The sequence below is a fragment of the Trichechus manatus genome, unplaced genomic scaffold (assembly GCF_000243295.1).
Source record: "Trichechus manatus latirostris isolate Lorelei unplaced genomic scaffold, TriManLat1.0 scaffold00127, whole genome shotgun sequence".
In the NCBI taxonomy this organism is placed as follows: domain Eukaryota; kingdom Metazoa; phylum Chordata; class Mammalia; order Sirenia; family Trichechidae; genus Trichechus; species Trichechus manatus.
This window is the reverse complement of record NW_004444063.1, coordinates 1938848-1960454: the sequence shown is the minus strand read 5'-3', so window position 1 is coordinate 1960454 and position 21607 is coordinate 1938848. Positions and strand designations below refer to the sequence as shown.

Sequence of the window (21607 nt, the reverse complement as noted above, 5' to 3'; positions counted from 1 at the left end):
TACAAGGGCATGCAACACAACGCCACCTTGGCTGTCCTCAGCAGGGCCTCCTCTGTACCCAGATCCTTTCTAGGGGTACAGCACTTTGGTGTCAAGAGGCCCCTCTGGGTCACTGCTCCCTCCTGGATGTCTCTGAGCCTGTATAGTCCATCCAGCTGTCTCCCTTTCTTTTCCTTGGGCAGGGAAGTCTCAAGTCTTTTTAACTATTGTAAAAAAGTGGCACAGTGGTTAAAGTGGCATAGTGGTTAAAGAGCTCAGCTGCTAACCAAAAGGTCTGCAATTCAAATCCACCAGCAGCTCCTTAGAAACCCTACGGGGCAGTTCTACTCTGTCCTAAGGAGTCGCTATGAGTCTGAATCAACTCGATGGCAATGGGTTTGGTTTTTTTTGTTTTTTTACTTGGATACTCCACATTCAGTCAGTCACCACATCTCATCCATTCTACCTCCTAAGTATCTCTTCACCATCTCCCATTCTCTATCTCCACTGCCACTCCCTAAGTTCAGCAGTCCCGGGGTGGGGTGGGATATGTGGGGATAGAGTCTTGAAAAGCCTCTTCTTTGGCCCCAGTGCCTAGTCCAGGATTGCTGGAAGGAGAAGCTGGCTTTTCTATGGCTCAGATGATCTGGGTGGAGTGGAATCAGTGCCTCCTGCTCCTGGTAGGCATATGCATCCCTTCCTTTATACAGTTTGGGAATTTTCCATAACTGTCATGGAAAATAGAAGCTTCTAATTTTGCCTTGCACTGCTAAAGCTCCTTCCATTAAAAATGATTCCTGGGGAGACAGAACAACCTTAGGAGAGGTATTATTTTTGATTAGAAAAATCTCAACCCAGCTATGCTATGAAGCTGACTCCTCAGTATTCTATAGAAAAGATCAGCCAGGATCATCTTTTAAGAAACACAGCCTGCATTTAATCTCCAACCAGAATTATGTGGAGGGGAAGCCAACTTAACTCAAAGAGAAGGCCAGGAGCCCATGGGTTGTGTTGGAGAGGTCTTCATTTCCCTGCTCTGGGCCCCCTTACTGTCCCCAGCCCCTCTCACTCTTCTCCATGTCCCCATCTTGCCATAGTCAACACTAGAGAAGAGAGAATGCCACCCTTTTTCTATCCATTCTCACCAGCTGTATTACATATATGAGCCAAGGACTTTTTGTCTTTTTCTAACCCTGTAACCAGAGTGCCAGGACCCCAAAGTTTCCATATAAGCTCTAAGCCTAAGTCCTTGGTTTATGGAATATGTGTATGTCAGTGAAAGTGACTATAAAACAAACCTCCAAAAAGCAAGTCCTTTTTGTCCACTGACTTCCATGATAAAATCAAAGATACGTTCCCAATCAGAACAAATTCCAAACAGTTGAATGGAAAACTTTTTTTAAAGACTTTCTTAAGGAGAGTGCATTCGCAGGCAGTTTTGTCCCTACTTCCTCACCCACATCTTGGGATACTTTGATTTTGAACCCCGAGAGCATAAAACTTGTCTAAACACCTTTCCTTCCTTCCCCTTGATTGTTTGCAGGTTCTAACAGAAGTGGCTGGGAGATAATGAGCTGCCAGCAGGTATACTATCTGCTGTGCCCAGACAGGCCCAGCTCACCGCCCAATGCCCCATGCACACACGCCCCTGCCCCTCCCCTTCACCAGCCCGACACAGAAGTGGCTGTGAAAAATAACCCAGGCCTTTGAGAGAAACCTTGATGCTAAAGTGGAAGAGGGCTGAAAAATTGGGAACTGCTCATAGGCTCTGACCCCAGGGCTCACTCCTTCCTTGCTGAATGTAGCTACCTATTCAGTGATTTGGGCTTAAAAAGATCTTCCTGCACAGGGCCTGAGATTCTACCAATAAGATGCTCACTTAGGTTAACAAGCCTCTTTCTAAAATTTTTCTTCAGAAATGCACAGTTGAGAGTGAATGGCCTCAGTCTCCCACCCAGTTAATGATGAGGTTGTACCAGATCAGTGTTTCTCACCGAGTGGTCCCAAGACTGCCTGTATTAGAACCACCCAGTGGCCCTGGTGGCACAGTGGTTAACTGCTATGGCTGCTTACCAAAACGTTGGCAGTTCAAATCCACCAGCAGCTCCTTGGCAGTTCTATTCTGTCCTACAGGGTCGCTATGGGTCGGAATCAACTCGACGGCAAGGGGTCTCAGTACCTTGTTAAGTGCAGATTTCTGGGCAACTAACCCTGGTGGCACAGTGGTTAAGAGTTTGGCTGCTAACGAAAAGGTTGGCGTTCGAATCTACCGGGTGCTCCTTGGAAACCCTATGGGGCAGTTCTACTCTGTCCTATAGGGTCGCTATGAGTTGGAATCTAGATGGCAGTGTTTTTTTTTTTTTTTTTTTTTACTGTAATTAGACCCTTTAAGGGGTGGGGTCTGGGAAGTCACAAAGTTTAGCCACCTTCCCAGGTGATTCTGGTGTAGTTTGAGACCCACTCATCTCAATTAAGGCTGTCTCTGCACACCTTGGGATGAGTTAGCTCAATCTGCCTATTTTCTCCTAACCCCCTCACTGGGTCTGTTGGATGGAGGAGATGAGAATTTGCAGGTGAGGAGGTAAGTATGTGATTTCGAAACTGGAGCACACTGGGGGTTAGGGCAGGGCTTGGTTGAGGGTGGGAAGCCTGTAGGTGGTAGAGGCCACAGACAAACCTGGCCTTTTTCATCACCAGCACAGACTGTGACAGAACAGGGTTTGAATCTCCCTCTGCCCTTTCTCACTTGCTGGGTGACTTCAGGAAACTTACTTTATCTCTGGGTTTTCTTATCTGTAAAATGGACTGTAATCCTTGGTAGAGTCTTGTAAAGTTAAATGAGAAAACATGCAAATGCTTAGTAGAGCTCCTACCACATCCTAAGTACCACACCCTGGCACATGGTAAGTACTAAGAAAATGGTAGCTATAAGAATAATTACTATTATTGTTAGCTACCCCCGAACATAACTCATTTGGAGTATGCTTATTCTAGAAATAAAGGAAACATTTTTCTTTTCCTCTTTTCTTTTGTACCAGAATGTCCTGCCCCTTCCCTTTGGGAAGCACTGTAACTCAGGAGGACTTGGGTGGGGCTGGCTTTTGAGAGCTAGCCAGGGCACCACACCCCTGGGGCAAGCAGGGCTCTTATGAGAAAGCTCTCTCAGGTTCCTAACAGCTGATTTTCAAAGTGGACTCCAAACAGCCTTTAGAAAGTCACGCTGCCCCCGAATACAGCAGCGGTGGGGTTCAGGCATCATAGGTGCGGGGGAGGTTACCTTCAGTGTGCTCCAGCACAAATTTCCCTTCTGCAGGATTGCACCTTCTGACTCTATAGCAACAGATGAGCGGGCCCCTGTCTTATCCTTCAAGCTCAAAATTCTACAGCGAAACGGCCACTTGTGGGTAGACCAAAGGGAAGATCCCGGACTAGGCAGGGTGGCTGGGGAAGGATGCTCTGGAGCAAACCATCACCTCGGCGGGGTCTGGGGTCATTCGACTTCACCATCAGCATAAATGGCACAGAGAACAGCTCTGAGGCCCCTCAGGTGTGAATCTCAGCTATCCTCATGTGGCCTTTTTATTATCAGTGTAGATCTCTTGGGGGTGACATGCTCCAGAGAGCAGTCAAAAGGTAAAAGATGACATTTATAAAAATCCATTCTTTCCTCTCCACTTCACTGCTCCATTGACTGTTCCTGTTCAATCAAATTCTATTCACAGCTGCACAGCCCATTTCAGGAACTGCCAATGCGATAAATATCCTGTCCTTTCTTTACTGCACTTGCCGCCTCCACACCCTTTCTCCCCCTCCCCATCCTGGAGGGCCTGGGGTTCTCTTAGGTTGGATCTCTCATGTCTAGAAACTCTTCATTTGGTTTCCTAGCACGTGGGAGCAGCCAATTGCTTTGCCCTTTTTTCTTGCTTTTGCCTGTTCCCATGACTTCCTGATCCCAAAGACCCCAGCCCAGGCACCTGCCTTGCTCCCTCTATAAGGTTAACTGTCGTGCATCTAGCTGGGTATTGTGGCCAGGTCCATCCTGCTCTCAAGACATGACCTTCTTCATTTTCCTTGTGTGGTGGCACTGGCCTTCTGAGGACTGTGGGTGGGTAATCCAGGTTCCCTTTAAGGGTAGGGAAGAGGGACTGCACAGAAGACCCAGGGCAGGAGAAATGGGAGAGAGGTCCTCATCCTCAGATTCCCAATCTACGGCTTCATTCTCCTATTCATTCCCTCATTCTCGCTCATGAAGCATTTAGTGAGCAAATCCTGTGTAAGGTACCATGCTAGACTGGACACACAGGAGGGACATTAGGGCCTGACCACAGAGAATCAGTGCCTTTGTTAACTGGCTGACATCTCTTCCATGTTCAGCATCAATGCATCCCATCCTGAGTCAATACATTCAGATTCACCTCCAGCAGATCTAGAGAAAATTTGTTTTTGGGTAATTCAAGCTTACTCCATTCCTTCAACAGTTAATCACTGGGCACTGGATTGATACCATGTAGTCCAACTGATTCAATTTTGCACTTGGCCTGAGCTAGTAGACAGTTTGAAAGCTAGGCCACTGCCCAGAAAGGGTCCTATAGAGCCAAATCAGTACCCGTTGTCTTTTCTTGCAGTTTGTCCTTGTCACTCTTGTTCACTGTCTCCACTATGATCACTACCATTTATTGTATGCCAAGCACTGTATTTGATCCTATTATGTTTCTTCTTACTGGATCTTCACAAGCTTGTGAGATTGGCTCTCTCAGTACCCTCATTTTAGACCTAGGGACACTGAGGTCCAGGGAGTCTAAATACTTTCCCAAGCCCACATAGCCAGTAGGAGGTGGGAGATGGACTCAGACTGAAACCTTGTCTGTGACTCATGGGGTGCTGCAGAGGAGTAATGAGGATATAAACTAGAGGTGGGTATTTGCCCCTGGGTGCAAGTCCAAGAGGATGCCATAGGAGGCTGGCCGTGGGGCAAACTATCCCTGCCCCTCAATGAGGCTGGGTTACTCAAAACTTAAGAGATTGCCCTGGGTGCTCATTTACCCTCACTATGCCTCTGGGGTGCTGAGGTTCCAGTGCAGCCTGGAGCTGAGAGGCAGAACCAGACACCCCTCAGGGGAATTTTTCAGTGCTGAGTCAGGCACTTGTTCTCTGTGGATACACAAACCACATTTGCTTTTTCTCAGAGAGTAACAGCTTCTGCAAGTCAGCAGCTCCAGGGTTCCTGTTTCCAGGTAGTTTTAGCTGGGTGAGGCAGCCTAGCCCATAGTTTTAAGCTGAGTGGCTAGGGGTTCACTGCACTTGTTCTGGGTTCTTAGAGACAAGAATCTTCCCTTGATGGTTGATTTCTCCAGAAGAAGGGTAAGGTGAGGCCCTGGTGCAAGGTGGAAGTGTGCCTGGCTGAGGCTCAGAGCCATTTCCACTGGCTGGAGAACTTAAATTCCAGGCCACTCAGGGATTCCTGAGGACAAATGTCAGGAAGTGCTTAGCCTTGTTGGTCCCAGCTTCTGTGCTTGTGGCTGGAGACTTGGCTCTCCTTCCCGAGCTTTCCGGCTCTCAAGATCCTGCGCAGGGGCTTGATGAAGGCAGGGTGAAGTTCTGGGCCTGGGTAAGAACCTAGACTGAAAACACTTCTGTATTTCAGGCACATTACATAAACTACCTCATTTATTCATGAAAGTACTTACGAATAAGATGGGAAGTATAATTCCCATTTTACAGATAAGATCACAGAGGCTTAGATAAAAACCAGGTGAGTTGGCTTAAGGTCATCAGCCAGAAAATGCCTGGGCCAGGACATAAACTCAAGTCTGCCAGACTCTTCCACTATATACCATTGCTCAGTACTACTGATGACTGTACAAGGGATCATCTGGCATCTACCACAGGGGGAAGGCTTGCATCTTCGTGCAGATAGGTTCAGGGAGCTCTGTCTCTACCTTCATGGTGGAGGCTGCATCATTGTGCTGCTCTGCCTGCTTGGCCAGCTGGAGCCCTGTAGCAGCTACCTCTGGGCCCCAAGGTTGGTAGACTCACACTTCACACCACATGCCTCGTGCCTCCTGGCCTGGGACCCCCGTTGCTGTTGAGGCCCCCCGATGCTGCAGGCCTCGTTTGATGCCCACGCATGGGCACTGGCTTGGCCAGCCAGGCACAAAGAGCTGCTGCCCTGCCCCTACTTGCAGATTTACCTCCCGAGCTGTGTGGATACAGTGAATCCAGGGGCTGCCTGGAAGCGTGGGTGAGTGAGTTAATGTCCTGTGGCTGAATTTGACTAACTAGAAGCAGCAGATGGGAAAGATCTGACAGATAAATTCTCCTATCATGGCAGATATATTTCTCCCCCTGATGGGCTATTCTGAGATGTGGTATTTCCATATGGTCTTCCCAGAGAAGTCCCTCACGTCCCAGCTGTGTATTCTGGTAGACTGTGGCCAGGTCAGTGACGTACTTTCTACTGCTTTCTCTTCTCCCATGCCTCAAATTCTTTTTTCTCTCAGTCTTATCTGCCGAAGATTGCAACACTCTCACCCACCTAAAGTGCTGGCATAAAAGTTTTGTCTGGCAGCCTCTGTTTTCTAGAGAACACAGAGTACGGCAATAATAGTAGTAACCACAACATTTCCTTCCATTTATTGCAAATTTTCTGTAAGGCAGGTCTATCATGTATTTGAATCCTCATATTATCCCTATGAAGTAGGCACTATTATTATCCCCATTTTAAAGATGAGGAAACTAAGGCTTAGAGATAAGGAACTCTGTTAAGGAGGTAAGGAACAGTATCATGTTCACACAGCATGTAAGTAGCAAAATGAGGATTTAAGCCAACTCTTCTGTTCTTCCAACTTCGGAACCTGAACTCTAGACCACTTTGAATAAAGTTACCTTTAACCTTGAGGAATGCCAAGGAGATCTGAGTCTTTATGAAGCTACCTACAAGAGATTCCCAAGGAGTCAAGAGGCCCAGAAAGACCCGTGGGATACTCACGTTGTAAACGCTGGGTTGTACTTCGCACCTCGGTAGTAGGAGTACAGGTTGAACATCCCGATCATGAAGGCCACAAATACCATGATGAAAATAACCATGAACTTGAAGATATCTTTCACGGTTCTCCCCAGGGAGATCTGCAGGGGCCCAAAACTCTCGTTGGCTGGCAGGATGTATGCAATTCGAGAGAAGCTCAGCACGACAGCTATCGCATACAGCCCTTCTGATATGATCTGAGGGTCTGAAGGCCACCACTTGTCCCTGGCTAAAAGAAAACAAACTGGGTTACTCACTGGGGGACAGGGTCTGCTCTGGAAGAGAAGCTTGTTCCAACCTCATCACTTGCCATTTTTGCCCTTGTCCTTAAATTAATCCCAGTACACTGAAGGTGCCACCCTCCCTCTTGGCATGTGCTGGCCCATCTACCAGGAACACCCTTCCCTCATTTCAAGGTCTGCTTCATTCCTGATCTTCCTTTAAGACTACCCAAGTGTCATCTCTTTCAGGAAGGCTTCTGTGACACCCACGGGCTGAAGCTGGTTCCCCATTCTCCTCTGTGCTCCCACAGTTTCCTGTCCACACCCGTCATGGAACTTAATACACTGCTTGCTACTCCGTCCTCCTTACCAGTGTTTGAGCTCCACAAGCAGACCATTCACTGGAGAAATAGCGCAAGGAGGTGGTGGGGAGGAGCATGGATCTGGAGTCACAGACCTGAGGTTGAAGGTGGCCTTTCCACTCACTGGCTGTATGACTATGAGCAAGTCAGTTAACCTTTTTGAGCCTCCTTTCCCTCATCTATAAATTGGGGATAATATCAACCTCACAGGGCTGTGATGAGGATGAAATGAAATCATGTATGTAAAGAGCTTAGCACAGGGTGTGGCACATTAGGTGCTGACAAATGTTTGTTCAATGACTGAATGTAATCTTAACCACAAGTTCAGAGACTAGGCCCAGATCGGATCAAGTGAGCTCACGGGGACCAGGAATCCGAGGGGTCTTGGCTGAGAAAATGCTCTTGGGGTTTGTTCCTCAGCCAGTATATGTCTAGGAGAGCTGCTCACTATTGAGCTAAGGCCCCCAAAGTGGTAACCACTCAGCCAGGTTTGTCAGGACAGCCTTGCTCTACGTGAGCAAGTGTCCTGGGACTGTCCTGGGCTAGGGAGACTCTGCTTGTAGTCAGCAGTGAGGGCCTGAGCTGCTCTGGGGGTATTCCTACAACAAAGCAAACCTACAAAGTGTTCCTACTGCAGTTCTGATGGTACAAGCAGCAGCATCTATTATTAACCAGCTGTCTACTCTGTGTCAGGAGAGAGAGTGATTCTCAAGTGAGGGCAGCCCCTCCCTCCTGGGAAAAGTGTACGTGGGTGTCGGTGGTTGTCACAGTGACTGGGTAGGGATACTACTGGGAGGCTAATGTCTTGCAATGCTCCAGACAGACCCACACCACGAAAATTGCCCTGCTGAAAAGCCAATAGTTTCCCTGTTGAGAAATGCTGAGTGAAACTTAATTGAGAAACATTGAAAAACCTAAATTAGCCCTTACACTTACATTAGCTGTAATTTTCATAACAGTCCTGTAGAGTAGATATTATTATTGCCATTTTGAAGATTAGATTTGGGGTATGGGGTCCTTTTCAGAGCCTGGTAAATGCAGAGAGCAAGAATATTACATAGCAATTCTTGGCATCCCAAGGGAGATGGACAAGGAAGAATTTTCTTCTTTATTTTTAAAGCTAGACTCTATTAATTATAATAATAATGAGCACTAAGAAACATTTAGTAAGGGAAGCCAGGCCTCTATTTGCCCCAGTGTTTCACATAGTGAACTCTAAATTACACTTGGAAATATAATAATATTATAGACTCTATACTGGTCTCATCAAGGCTCATAACTCAGAAGTCCATGAAAGACAAGTGAGGAGAACAAATGATGTGTTTTCCAATATATCTGTCGCCTTCTGTGGACAAATGACACTTTCAGATAACATGAAATAGGACTTGGCTTCTTCAAACAGATACCAAAAGGGAATTCTTTCTTCATCCCCCTATAATTTACCATCTTAAATCTCAGCTGTTATAATAAAAGCCACTCCTATAATCTATTAAGGCAGATTTAGCTGTCATTGGGCCCTGGTGACCAGGTCAGAGCCTTTGGTGAAAAATATTCTACTTGGATGAGCTTGTAAGAGTTGTTATGGGTATAAAGCAAACTTCCCTGTGATGATTCAGACGAAAGGATTTTCTTCTTGGATATGTTCCCATGAGAAAAATCCTCCTTTCATCAACCTGAAAATTTGGTGTCTGCGCACTTGGTGCTGTAAAGGTTGAAAGGAACCACTGTTGTGATGCCCACAAGAGGGCGCTCTTCACCTGCAACTGTAGCACAAAGCGCACACCGAGAGTTTCAAAATGAGATTTCCAAGGGCACAGCATGAACCATAAGCAAGGGCAATCATGTGCCATCCTGATGAACCGTCAGTAATGAGAGAGAAAAACATATGAGCCCATTTTGCTTTCAGAAAGTCTGAATTTGCTTAACCAACAAATGAGGGAGTAATGATTTGTAATGTTACAGGATTCCCCATTTCTCCATGGCAGTTTCCCTGCCATATGCACATGTAATACAATCTGCGTTATAAAATGTTGACTTACCAACTTTTGCAGATCACTTCTATACCTGACCATGAAGATTTTGTGGTCACAGGAGCCACGTGGTTTCTTCTAACAGGGACATTTGATACACAAATTCTTAATGATACAGCAGCTTCCATTAAGAAGCACATTAATGAGGGTTTATTAAGTGTCCAGCTACTATTTATTGCTATTATCACTATCTACTGCACTCTCTCCCCTTAATCTTTCTCTTTCAGTAAAGAAAGTACAGTGTTTGAGGATGGAAGTAACCTAAGATGTGGTAGTGATAAAAACTGTTACCATTCAGTGAGCATTTAATATTTTCAGAGCACAGCGCAAAACTCTTTATATGCACTGTCTTATTTAATCTTCAAAATAAACGTTCTTACACAGGTATTATTATCCGCATTTTACCTATGAGAAAACGGAGGCTCAGAAAAGTTAAGTAAATAAGGTCTCACAGTAAATTATAGAACTAGTACCTGAATCCAGGTCTTTCTAACTCGAAAGCCTAGGGACATAACAACTATGCCATTCTGTACGATTTTCATTCATGTTGGGTAAGGATCCTGTGATATCGAGGGCAATCCCTGTATTTCTGGGAACACTAAGAGCCCCGCCATAAAAGCCTGTTTCTTTATCTATAAAATACGAACAACAAAGACTCTTTTGCAGGGTCATTGCAAGGATTGGAGTTTATGTGTATAAAATGTATACACAGTTCCTGGCACATAGTAGGTCCTTAATAAATAGATGCTCTAACTATTATTAAAGGAGCCCTGGTGGTGCAGTGGCTAAGTGCTCAGCTGTTAACCAAAAGGTCAGTGGTTTGAACCCATCAGCTGCTCTGAGGGAGAAAGATGTGGCAGTCTGCTTCCCTAAAGATTTACAGCCTTGGAAACGCTGTGGGGCAGTTCTTCTCTGTCCTATAGGGTCACTATGAGTCAGAATCGACTCCACTCGATGGCACCGAGTTTTGGTTGGGTGGCACAAGCGGTTTGCGATTGTCTGCTAACCTAAAGGTTCGTGGCTTCAACCTACCTAGCGTAGCTGTGGAAGAAAACCCTGGCGGTTTGCTTCTGTAAAGATTACAGACACAAAAACCCTATGGAGCAGTTCTACTCTGTAACTCATGAGTCAGAATCGACTTTATGGCAACATATATATGTATATAAATATTTTTAAAATAACTATTATTAATACTCCTAAAGTTTCCATCTACTACCTTAGATGTATGGCCGTGTGGCTTGAAAGCATTAAGGCATCTTCTAAGAATCTATCCAGCCATAAGAAAACGTTTGAACTGAGAAAGCAGAACTTCTCTTTGCACTAAACACAGGGAACCAACAGGAAAAGAAAATTCATAGGTATATACACATCCCCTTAGTGTCCTGGATCCACATCAGACATTATATATATACATATATACACATAAATACGTCTGTATGCAGCCATGGGTTTGGATCCACCAGCCGCTCCTTGGAAACCCTATAAGACAGTTCTACTCTGTCCTACAGGGTCACTACAAGTCGGAATGGACTCCACAACAATAGTTTATATATATAACATCAGGAAAAAAAAAATCAAATCCGTTGCCATGGAGTCGATTCTGACTCACAGCGACCCTATAGGACAGAGTAGAACTGCCCCACAGGGTTTCCAAGAAGAGGCTGGTGGATTCGAACTGCCTACCTTTTGATTAGCAGGTGAGCTCTTAACCACTGCCCACCAGGGCTCCCTATATATACCTAGGATACATATATATTTAGATATATGTATATGTTTAGGATATACGGGTATCAACAAATTGAGCACTGTTTGTGCTAGGCAGGGAGCCTTGGTGGCACAATGGTTATGTGCTCGGATGCTAACCAAAAGGTCAGAGGTTTGAACAGACCAGCCATTCTGCAGGAGAGAGATGTGGTAGTCTGCTTCTGTAAAGATTACAGCTTTGGAAACCATATATATATGGTTTCCAAAATGCCCCCAACAGTCTTTCCAAAATAAAGGTTTCCTACCTAGCTCAAGGAAACTCTGGTGGTGTAGTGGCTACGTGCTACGGCTGCTAACCAAAAGGTCGGCAGTTGGAATACACCAGGTGCTCCCTGGAAACTCGATAGGGCAGTTCTACTCTGTCCTATATGGTCGCTATGAGTCGGAATAGACTCCACGGCAACGGGTTTGGTTTCCCAACACAAAAGGGTCTTTTTCTCATCGTCACTAATTCCTGTTCTATTCAGCTGGTTGTATTGCAGGAACCAGGACTTTTTGGGGGTGTCCAAATCGGTAGTCGAGATAACCAACCTCCGGATAACCTGCTACAGTGAGCAAACGCTTAGGGCCACATCTGGAAGCATAATCATCCAGAGCAGGGCAAGCCGCCCTCCGACGCACCGTAGGTGAAATACGCCACTTCCGGCGGAAGCGAGACGTTGTGCAGCGTGTCGTCCTGCACGTGCTGGTCCACGTACAGCTGCGCTTCGCTGGCCTTAAGAAAGGCCATGAGCCTCGCAGTGAAGGAGGCCACGAAGATGGACAACATCCCAAAATCCAGCAGGTTCCACAGGTGCAGTACGTACTCCCGCGGCCCCTCCTCCCAGATTTCTTTGCATTCGGACCAAATCATTCCTGTGGGAGAGTGAAAAGGGAGTCTCATTTTTCGGCTCCTTTGGCGTTTTGTGACCACATAGGGGCATGAAGGGAACCATGGTACGGATGTAAATGTAAGCTCTTTGGAGCTTAGATCTCTGATAGCCAGAGGCAAATGGAAACGTTTCTTCAAAGGCAGATTTGAAATCAGGAAACGTTCAAACTGTGAGAAGACACTTTACCTGTCTCTCTGCTTCCAGAAAAACTGTCTCCAGAAGTGAGGAGAGTTCTCATAACGTTGACAGATTCTTGGAGGCAATGTAAGATAAATACAGCGGCAGACATTTATATACTTTAAGAACTCGAACGTCTTAAGGAATCACGTAGTTCTAAATTAAATAGAAGGAAACTGAGGCCCAAGAATGGGTAGTGGCTTTCTGAAGGTCACATGTATCACCTAGAACCCAGTTCTTTTAATACTTGCCTTCCTCCCCCATTAGATTGCTTTCTCTTATATTTCTGTGGCTGTTTCAGTGAGCATTATTTTCAGGATATTAGATTTTTCCTATTCTTATATAAGATTTTATTTGATTTTAAAGACATGGTCATTTTTACATAATAAACGGTGTTCTCCTCCCTGTTGTGGTCAAGTTAATTCCGACTGATGCAACCCCATATGTTACAGAATAGAACTAACTGCTCCATAGGGTTATCTTGACTGTAATCTTTATGGAATCTGATCACCAGGTCTTTCTTTTGTGGCGCTGCTGTGTGAGTTTGAACGGCCAACCTTTCGATTGGTAGCCAAGTGCAAACCATTTGTGCCACCCAGCGACATGTTAAATAGTATACAGGTATGTAAACAAAAATTGTTACTAGTTCCCCCATCCCACCTTTAAGCCAGTCCTGTGAGGTAGCCTAGGCTATTAGTTTGTTGTGTGTTCTTTTATACATGCACTATCCAATATGCTACCCACTAGTCATATGTGGATACTAAGCGCTTGGAATATGGCTAGTCCGAATTAAGAGGTGCTATACCAAAAGATTGGCAGATCAAATCCACCAGCCACTCCTTGGAAACTCTACAGGGGCAGTTCTACGCTGTCCTATAAGGTCGCTATGAGTCAGAATCAACTCGATGGCAAGGGGTTGGTAGTTTTTTTTTTTTTTTTTTTTTTGGTATGCGTGTAAAATACACACCAGATTTTGAAAACTTAATATGAAAAAAATGCAAAATATCTTATTAATATTTTCTGTAGCAGTTACATGTTGAAGTTATAACATTTGGATATATTGGATTAAATGAAATATTGAAATTAATTTCACTTGTTTTCTTTTTATAATGTGGCTATTGGATAATTTAAAGCTACATATATGGCTTATGGAGCCATGGTGGCACAGTGGTTAAGAGCTAACCAAAAGGTTGGCAGTTCAAATCCACTAGCTGCCCCCTGGAAACCCTATGGGGGCAGTTCTGCCCTGTCCTATAGAATTGCTATGAATCAGAATTGACTCGACTGCAGCAGGTTTGGGTTTTGGATGTGGCTTATAGTTGTAATTTGCTATACATTTCTGGTGAATAGTGCTATTCTAGACTTTCTCTTCATTGATTATTAAAACTAAACTGTTTCAGATTATTTAAATTTAACCATTCAATAACAACAAAATGAGCTCTGTTTGTGCTAGGCAGGGAGCCTTGGTGGCCCAATGATTAAGCGCTCGGGTGCTAACCAAAAGCTCGACAGTTCAAACACCCCAACTACTCTTTAGGAGAAAGATGTTGCAGTCTGTTTCTGTAAAGATTACAGCTTTGGAAACCTTATAGGGCAGTTCTACTCTGACCTATAGGGTCACTATGAGTCAGAATCGACTGGATGGCAATGAGTAGTGTATTTGTGCTAGTCACTGTTCTTACTGTTTTTTATATATGTTAACTCTCAAATCTTTGCAACAATCCTATGAAGTACATTCTGTTAATTATCCTTATTTTACAGCTAATTAAACACAGGCATGGAGGGTTGTATTGTGCCCAGCTAGGAAGTAGGAGAGCAGGAATTCGAACCCAGAGGTGTGGCCTTAGAGTCCATGCTCTTGACCACTATCCTTTTCTACTTCTCCAGGAAATAAAATTGGATTTAAAGCAGGGTGGTGCAAACAGTTAATGTGCTTAGCTGCTAATTAAAAGGTGGAGGTTTGGGTCTACCCAGAGGTGCCTCATAAGAAAGACCTGGTGATCTACTTCCAAAAAATCAGTCATTGAAAACTGTATGGAGCGTAATTCTACTCTGACTCATGGAGTTTCCTTAAGTCAGAGTTGACTCCATGGCAACTGATTCGGTTTTTTGTTTTTAATGTGTAGAAAAGGGTCTCGAACATTTTGTAAATGGGTTGAAAGGGTCTTATAACTACTCAAACCTGGCAAAATTTGATGCAGAACCAGTTCTTTCTATGTTATACCATGCTGTGTAACCAGAAATACTTAGGGGAGTTACTGTGGTAAGAAAATCACTAACTGGTTGGCTAGTGAAACAGTTCCAGCTTACTGACCACATTTCCCTAAGGGTTAACACTGATAGCCTTTCTTGGCGCTCCCCCTCTCTTCTGTGCATTGACATGGTGGCCTGCTTTCCCAGGTGACTCCTGCCACTCTGATTGTGTCCTCCTCAGCTTTCTCGGTTGCTGTCATTCCTTCACCCATCACTTAAAGGATGCTATTTTCCAAGTTCTTGACATTCTCATTCTTTCCTCTGTCCTTGAGTAAGTGCATCTACTCCTGAAGCTTTGTCCTTCATCTCTTTGCAAATGTCTCACAGGTGAATATCTTCCTATTTTTTTAAGAGCTTAAAGCCTAATTCCACCTCACAGAAAGACTGCTCTAAACGGATGTCCTGACAGTGCCAGGAACACCACATGTCCCAAGCTGGCTCCCCAGCCCTCCCACCTCACGTTCCACCATTGCCGAGGACTCCCCCTCTGTTACTGGTTCACCCCTGTCAGCCCAGACCTGCCGATCCTCCTCTGGCTGACTCTCAGATCTTCCCTGCCCTCTCAGTTTTCAACTCCATCCTTTTACCTCATGAATTCTCTCTTATATCATGGTCACTTCTCTCTTCAGACCCCTGCAGTGTATTTTCCAAAACCCCAAGATAAAGTCCAGACTCCAAAGCAAGGCTGTCAGACCTTCCCATGGTCTCTTGCTGTCTCCATACATCCTATATTCCAGTGCAGCATGTCCAACCAAGAGTCTCCCAACAGTTATAACCTCAAGCATTTGCTTGTGTTCCTTCTTCCCCCTCCCTCAGACCTCCAGCCCAAGCACACTGGCAGATGCCTACGTTACAATCCAGTGGCCTTTGGGGATTCAGCTACTAAAAAGCCTGGAGTCAGGGATGATGCTGGGAGCAGACAGACAGTTGTGGGGTCTGGCCAGAATATGGCCGACTTGGTCACAGGCTCTCATCTGGCTGCATTTGAGTGATGAGCTGATCACCTTCATTCCTCTGCCCAGGGCCTCATTTAATCAGAGATTTTCCTTTTCTAGTGAAAATGGCCCATCAAAGGAAAGCAGTTGTAACTAAATGTTTTTGTAAGGAGAAAAGTCATTTGAGAGCAGCTGTTTTAGAGAAGTCACGACTTTGATGAAACAAACTCCAAGAGCAGCATAAACCAAACCAAGCCAAACCAAACCCGTTGCCGTCGAGTCAATTCCAACTCATAACCACCCTATAGGACAGAGTAGAACTGCCCATAGGGTTTCCAAGGAGTGCCTGGTGGATTCAAACTACTGACCTTTTGGTTAGCAGCCAAGTTCTTAACCGCTGCACCACCAGGGTTTCCTAAGAGCAGCATGTCTGTATCAAGTTACAGTCCCTGCAATAGGAAATACCCTAAAACATTGCAGGTTCATTTACAAGAGCCCTCCCTCCCTTTTTTTTTCCTTAACAAAGGCACACTTGTCTAGCATACCCTATCAAAATTGGGTGGTAACTCAATGAGGTAATAATTTTCTTAATGTACTTTCATCTGTGCTTATTCAAATAGGTATTTAAAAACTGTTGTTAGAAAAACCATCACAGACTGGAAAAAAATAATGTTTGTTGCGTCTCTCTACCCTCAAATTAAAATTCCCAGTGTTTCAGTGGAGCCCTGGTGGTGCAGTGGTTAAAAGCTTGGCTGGGTAACCAAAAGGTTGGCAGTTGGAATCCACCAGCTGCTCCTTGGAAACCCTATGGGGCAGTTCTGCTCTGTCCTGTAGGGTGTCTATGAGTCAGAAGTAACTCGAAGGCAACAGGTAATGTCTTAGTGGAGCTGCTTTTACCTGGGCACTAGAAGCATCACAGGCAGTAGCCTTAGCGCCATCACTGGCCTTGATTCAGGAATCCTTGGGTTCAAGTTTCATCTTGGCCACCTACTGACTGTGTGACCTTGGAGAGGTCCCTTGATTTGCTCTGGACCTCAGTCTGCATTTGTAAAATGAGTGAGTTGGGGTGTTGCCATAAATTCTGGCAATAAAGGCTCTATGAATCTGAAATACAGATTATTTACAGAAACTGACTTTTCTCACCAGTATAGTAGCTTACTCATTGGGCATTACAAATCACTTCCTCCACGGTTAAATGCCTATGTCATTCTTTCTAGCTTTAAATGTTAACTCACCCAAACTAACTTAAATTATTTCAAGGCTGTAAGAAAAAGTAGCATGAGCCCAAGTGTTTGAGCAGAATGCTTAATGAAAAAAGAAATGTGTGACATTAAGTAGTTTAGTGAGTGAAATTAGGCCCCCTGCTTCCGAGGTGTCAAGGGTAGTTCAACATTTTACATCCAAGCTGAGCCCCATGATCTCTTGCCTCCAGCATGCCAGTCAAAGGAGTGTTTAGAGCCCAGAGGATAAGGATGCTGGGCACTTGAGCCTCCTTCTGGCATAGTCTCCTTCACTCAGGGATGCCTGGAGCCCAGAGACAAGGTCATTGATAATTAATGAGGGTGGCTGGCAGAAGAACAGGCTGGGAAGTGCTAGGAAGCCTTGGGGGAAATGAGTAGCTTCATTTGGGCAGGTTCTGAGTAGTGGCCTGTAGGCTGTGGAGATGGAGCTTGACACCTCACAAGACAGGTTCCCTCCCATCTCTGCCTTAGAAGCTATTCAGAAGGGATCCCCCTTTAAAGTCCTGTGAGACTAAAATATGCACTTTCCTTATACAGCCAAAGCCCCTAGAGCTTCTTCTATACTGTCCTTGGGCCCGCAGCGAAGCAGCTTTTGAGGGACAAAGCAAACTTCTTCCCAAGCCACCTCCTGGGAGGCGTGTCTGTTCTTCCAGGCCAGTCTCTCACGACTGGTCCAGGACGTGGGTCTTCCATGAACTCACAGAGGGAGGATTTGCCTAGAAGTTCTAAACTCGTAAGCCCTAATGTCCCAACACCGATCTCAGAGGCAGGTCCTTTGCAAAAAACTTGGGCCTCAGACACATTCAGGATATCATTTGTTTTCCAAGCAGGAAGATGATATTAATAGATTCAAAAATTTCCCAAGAAAGCTCCTCTTTTTGTTCCTCCTTCTCCTCTTTTCTAATTATAGTAGCTAACAAATATTGCGCACCCGCTAGGTGCTAGGCCCTATGCTGAGCACTATTAGTAACTTTAAATCATAATAGTCTGATAGATAGCTACTATAATTGTCCCTACTGTGCAGGCTAAAAAACTCATGTATGAAGATGACAGGTTGCCCAAAGCCACACTGGCAGTCCAGGACCTTTGCTCTCCTCCACAGTGCTGTCTCTTACCAGCCCTCCCCTAGGCACAAGGTTACTCTTCACTGGTCAGGAACTCACTCAGCCACTTAAACATTGTTGAGTGATACTCTGTATCAGGCACCATCCTGGGGATACAACATAGAAAAAGATGACAGCCTTTCCCTAGCCAGCTCAGTCAGGTGCCACAGACAGATGTATCCACAAACAGTAGTACTACAGATGAAGGATGCTGTAAAAAAATGTCCAGGGGACTGTTAGTGGGAGCACAGGGCTAAGAGCAGTCAGCATTATAATCGTTGGACCCAGCTGAGTGCCTGGCCCAGTATATACCTGTTGACCGAATGAAGGGATGAATTTATGGAGGAGGTGACACTTGGGGTGAGGAACCAGGAGCTAGCAAGGTGAAGGGGTGGGGGGGTGGCAATGGTTATGGAAGTGAGGGGGAGCAGGCCCTTCCATGGAACTGCCAGGGGCTTGGTATGGCTCAAGGCTCAGGGAGTGGGGCTGGGAGTGGCAGCAGGTGAGGCTAGTGAATAGGCACTATTAAACCATGAAAGGCCTTCCTTTAGGCCGTGCTGAGGAGTCTGGGGTTTCTTCTGAGCAGCTGGGCAACTCCTGAAGGTGTTAAGCAGGACAGCAACATAGTCTGATGTGCTGGTAGAAACTTTGGCAAATTTTTCGGGGTAGTCTGCTTGGAAATCTTACCTAAATAAATGAAGAAACCGTCAAAAGAATGAATTAGGTGAGAAACCGAGCCACATGATTTTTCGGGTTTAACCTTGGATAAACCTAAGTGTGAGCAACTGGAGCTAAGACTCAGCCTCTGCCCTCAAAGTAGGTTGGGTGAGTGAGGAAGCAGCTTGATTCTCAAATTTTACACATGTGAAAACTGAAATTCAGGGAGGCAAAGCCACCAGGGAGAAAGGGACACAGTCAGGACTGGATTTCCTGACATCAGTTGCCAAGCTCTTTCCTCTTCTCCAGCTCTTTAAATTTACTTTTTTATTATCCTGGGCATTTGCATCTTACTCCACCAGTTCAGTTTTTAACGCTGGGGTATTTGTTTAAGGAAACACTGCCAGGTTCTCTACAGCAGTGGTGCCGAGAGTCTTCCATGAAATGATTGTATTCCTAGATGGAGAAATGAGATGCATTATGGAGAGGCTTCCCGACCTCCCAGCCTCTGGTGACTTTCTGGAAACCACTAATGCCGTTACACAGTCTTCTGATGAGCATCTTTAGAGCCATAGTTGCCAGTTGAAAAGCTTTAGTCTAAGGCTCTTTGAAATACCCCTAGAGTCTCTGCTTGAAATACAGGCAACAAGGATAGGCTCCTGTGGCATGAACTGATGCTGGCAAGTCTCCAGGCTGAAAGGCACGATGGACTCTGGTTCATTTAATCCTCCCCAAAGCAGCTCATCTGGCAGCTTTCCAAACCACAGGAGTCTACCAGCAAATGTGCTCTTTAAATCCCTCCCTCCTTCCTCAGTCATGCTGTGCACTTGGCTTTCCTGGTAGTGTGTTCTTCTGGCTTTCCCTTTACCTCTCCGTGTCTTCTCAGTTGCCTTCTGGCCTCCACCTCCTTTGTACATGTCTTAAATCTCCTGGATTGACAATCTAGAATTTTCTCAAAATTCTGCTAGTAACCAGGTCAGTCATCTCTGGTGAAGGAAGAATATATTTCTAATCAAGTTTGATTTTCCTACAGAACTGTATGGCGGAAGAGAAACAACGTACATCTACAACGGATGGGGTTGGGAGGTAATTTAGAGTGTTGTCACACCATGTGGCTGTTGAAAGAGGTCATTGGCAAGACCAGTTTTCACATCTGTAAAATGTGAGGATCAAGCTGCTCCCTCACCCTGCGCACCCCACCCAGGATTATTAACTCTTGGAGGGCAGACACTGAGTCTTAGCTTTAGTCCCTCGTATTTAGGTTTGGCAAAGATTAAAATTGTAACATGCCGTGTGGCGAGAGGGCTACTGTTTAACACAGAATAAAAAGACTTGAATGCAATTTGTATGTTGATAGGAATATATTAGTATTATTAATATTAATTGAGTAGACAAAGTAAAGCATGTAGTAGTCAGAGGGTGTTAACTGTTCCAAAGACTAATTAGAGAAGGGGAATGGGAGGGCGGACAGTGAAGGCTGGCTGGGGGACTTTCAATTTTAAATGGAGTGGTTTAAAAAGACCCCATTTTGAGAAGGAGATTTTTGAGCAAAGACCTAAAACAGGTGAGGGAGTTAGTCCTGTACATATCTGGAGAACGAACTCTCCAGAAAGAGTGAACAGCTTGAGCAAAGGCTCTGAGGCAGAAACAGTGTGAAGCCAAAGGCTCATGGGACTGAAACAGAGTAAGTAGGTGGAAGGTGGTGGGAAATGAGGCCGTAGAGATGGGGGTGTGTGGGGAGAGGTGTAGGGCTTTGTAGGCCATTATAATGACCCTGGCTGTCACTCAGCCATTAGAGGGTTCTGAGAGGAAGAGTGACAAGACCTGATTTATAGTTTAAATGGATCTCCCTGGCTCCCGGGTTGTGAATACACTGAGGCCCTGAGGTGGGAAGGGAAAAAGCAGGGAGACCTGAGCAAGGCACTGCACATCTCTGTGGTCAGTCTCTCCATCTCTGAAAGGAGCAGGTTGGACTTGTTAGGGCCCTAAGAGTCCCTTCAGCTCTAGAACTGCTTCTGATGAAGAAGTAATGGGTTGAGTATTTTTATAACCAGTCTGTCCAGCTCACTGCATTGATGACATGATACACCATAGGAGAAGAGAACTGTGCTGTTGTGTTTTTAGGCTGATACAAGGCCCTTCCCAGCAGTGCCTAGGAATAGAGTGCAAAGACTCCATCAGCAAGGGCCTGATGCCATGTCAAGCCTCTCCATGCCTAAGCAGAGAGTGGAGCTTAGAGAGCAAGACTTCAGTATGCGCCAGCACAAAGAACCTTCTCCCATGTGAACACAGCACCACCAGTCTTTCTCTCAAAGTCTTTTTTCCCCCTATTAAGTAATTAAAGAACTCCAGAAGGTATTCAGGGGCAAGATTCATTGAGAAAATAGAAACAGTATCAGAAAACGATTTCCACATGATCTTAAGACTGCATCTACCATTGTGCCCTTAACTCTGCCTTCCCTCCTGTTACAATGGATAAAGTGTTCATGTTCCTGCTAAGGTTAAGTCCTCCACTTGTGTGCTGAATCATGTCCAGTCTTGCCTACTCAAGAACTCTGCTTCCAAAGCCAGTGGTCCGATTTCAGGTCTCGCATTATTTGTTCCCTCAGCAGCATTCAACCTAAGTGATCACTTTCTGGCTCTTGACATGACACATTTACTTTGATTGACTTCTGGGACACTACTCTCTTGGTTCTTTTACCTCAGCCTCCTTTGCTGGACACTTCTCATCTCCCCATCCTTTAACATTGTTGTGCCTTAGCGCTTGGACCTCAGCTCATCTCTCCGTGCTCACAGGTGAGGCAATCTCATGTAATTTAGTTTAAATACACTGATATGCTTACGTTTATGTCTCTGACTCCAACCTTGCCTCTGAACTCCGGATATGTGTGTCCAGTTGCTATCTGACATCTCCACTTGGATGTCTGATATCTCAAACTGAGCTCTTGATTTCCATCTCTACTCCCTTCCCAAACTGCTCCTACGCTGG

General features: G+C 45.3%; 1 protein-coding gene across 5 annotated transcripts in view; it reads right to left on the bottom strand.

The window, feature by feature from the left end:
- TRPC7 (transient receptor potential cation channel subfamily C member 7) overlaps positions 1-21607 on the bottom strand; it is a 182335-nt gene that overhangs the window by 37200 nt on the left and 123528 nt on the right. For all 5 annotated transcript variants that reach the window (XM_004384691.1, XM_004384692.1, XM_004384693.1 and 2 more), the window contains 2 exons: positions 12002-12235; positions 6968-7232 (listed from right to left, as the gene is read on the bottom strand). In XM_004384691.1, the coding sequence (XP_004384748.1) occupies positions 6968-7232; positions 12002-12235 (499 nt within the window). The remainder of the gene's footprint in view (positions 1-6967; positions 7233-12001; positions 12236-21607) is intronic.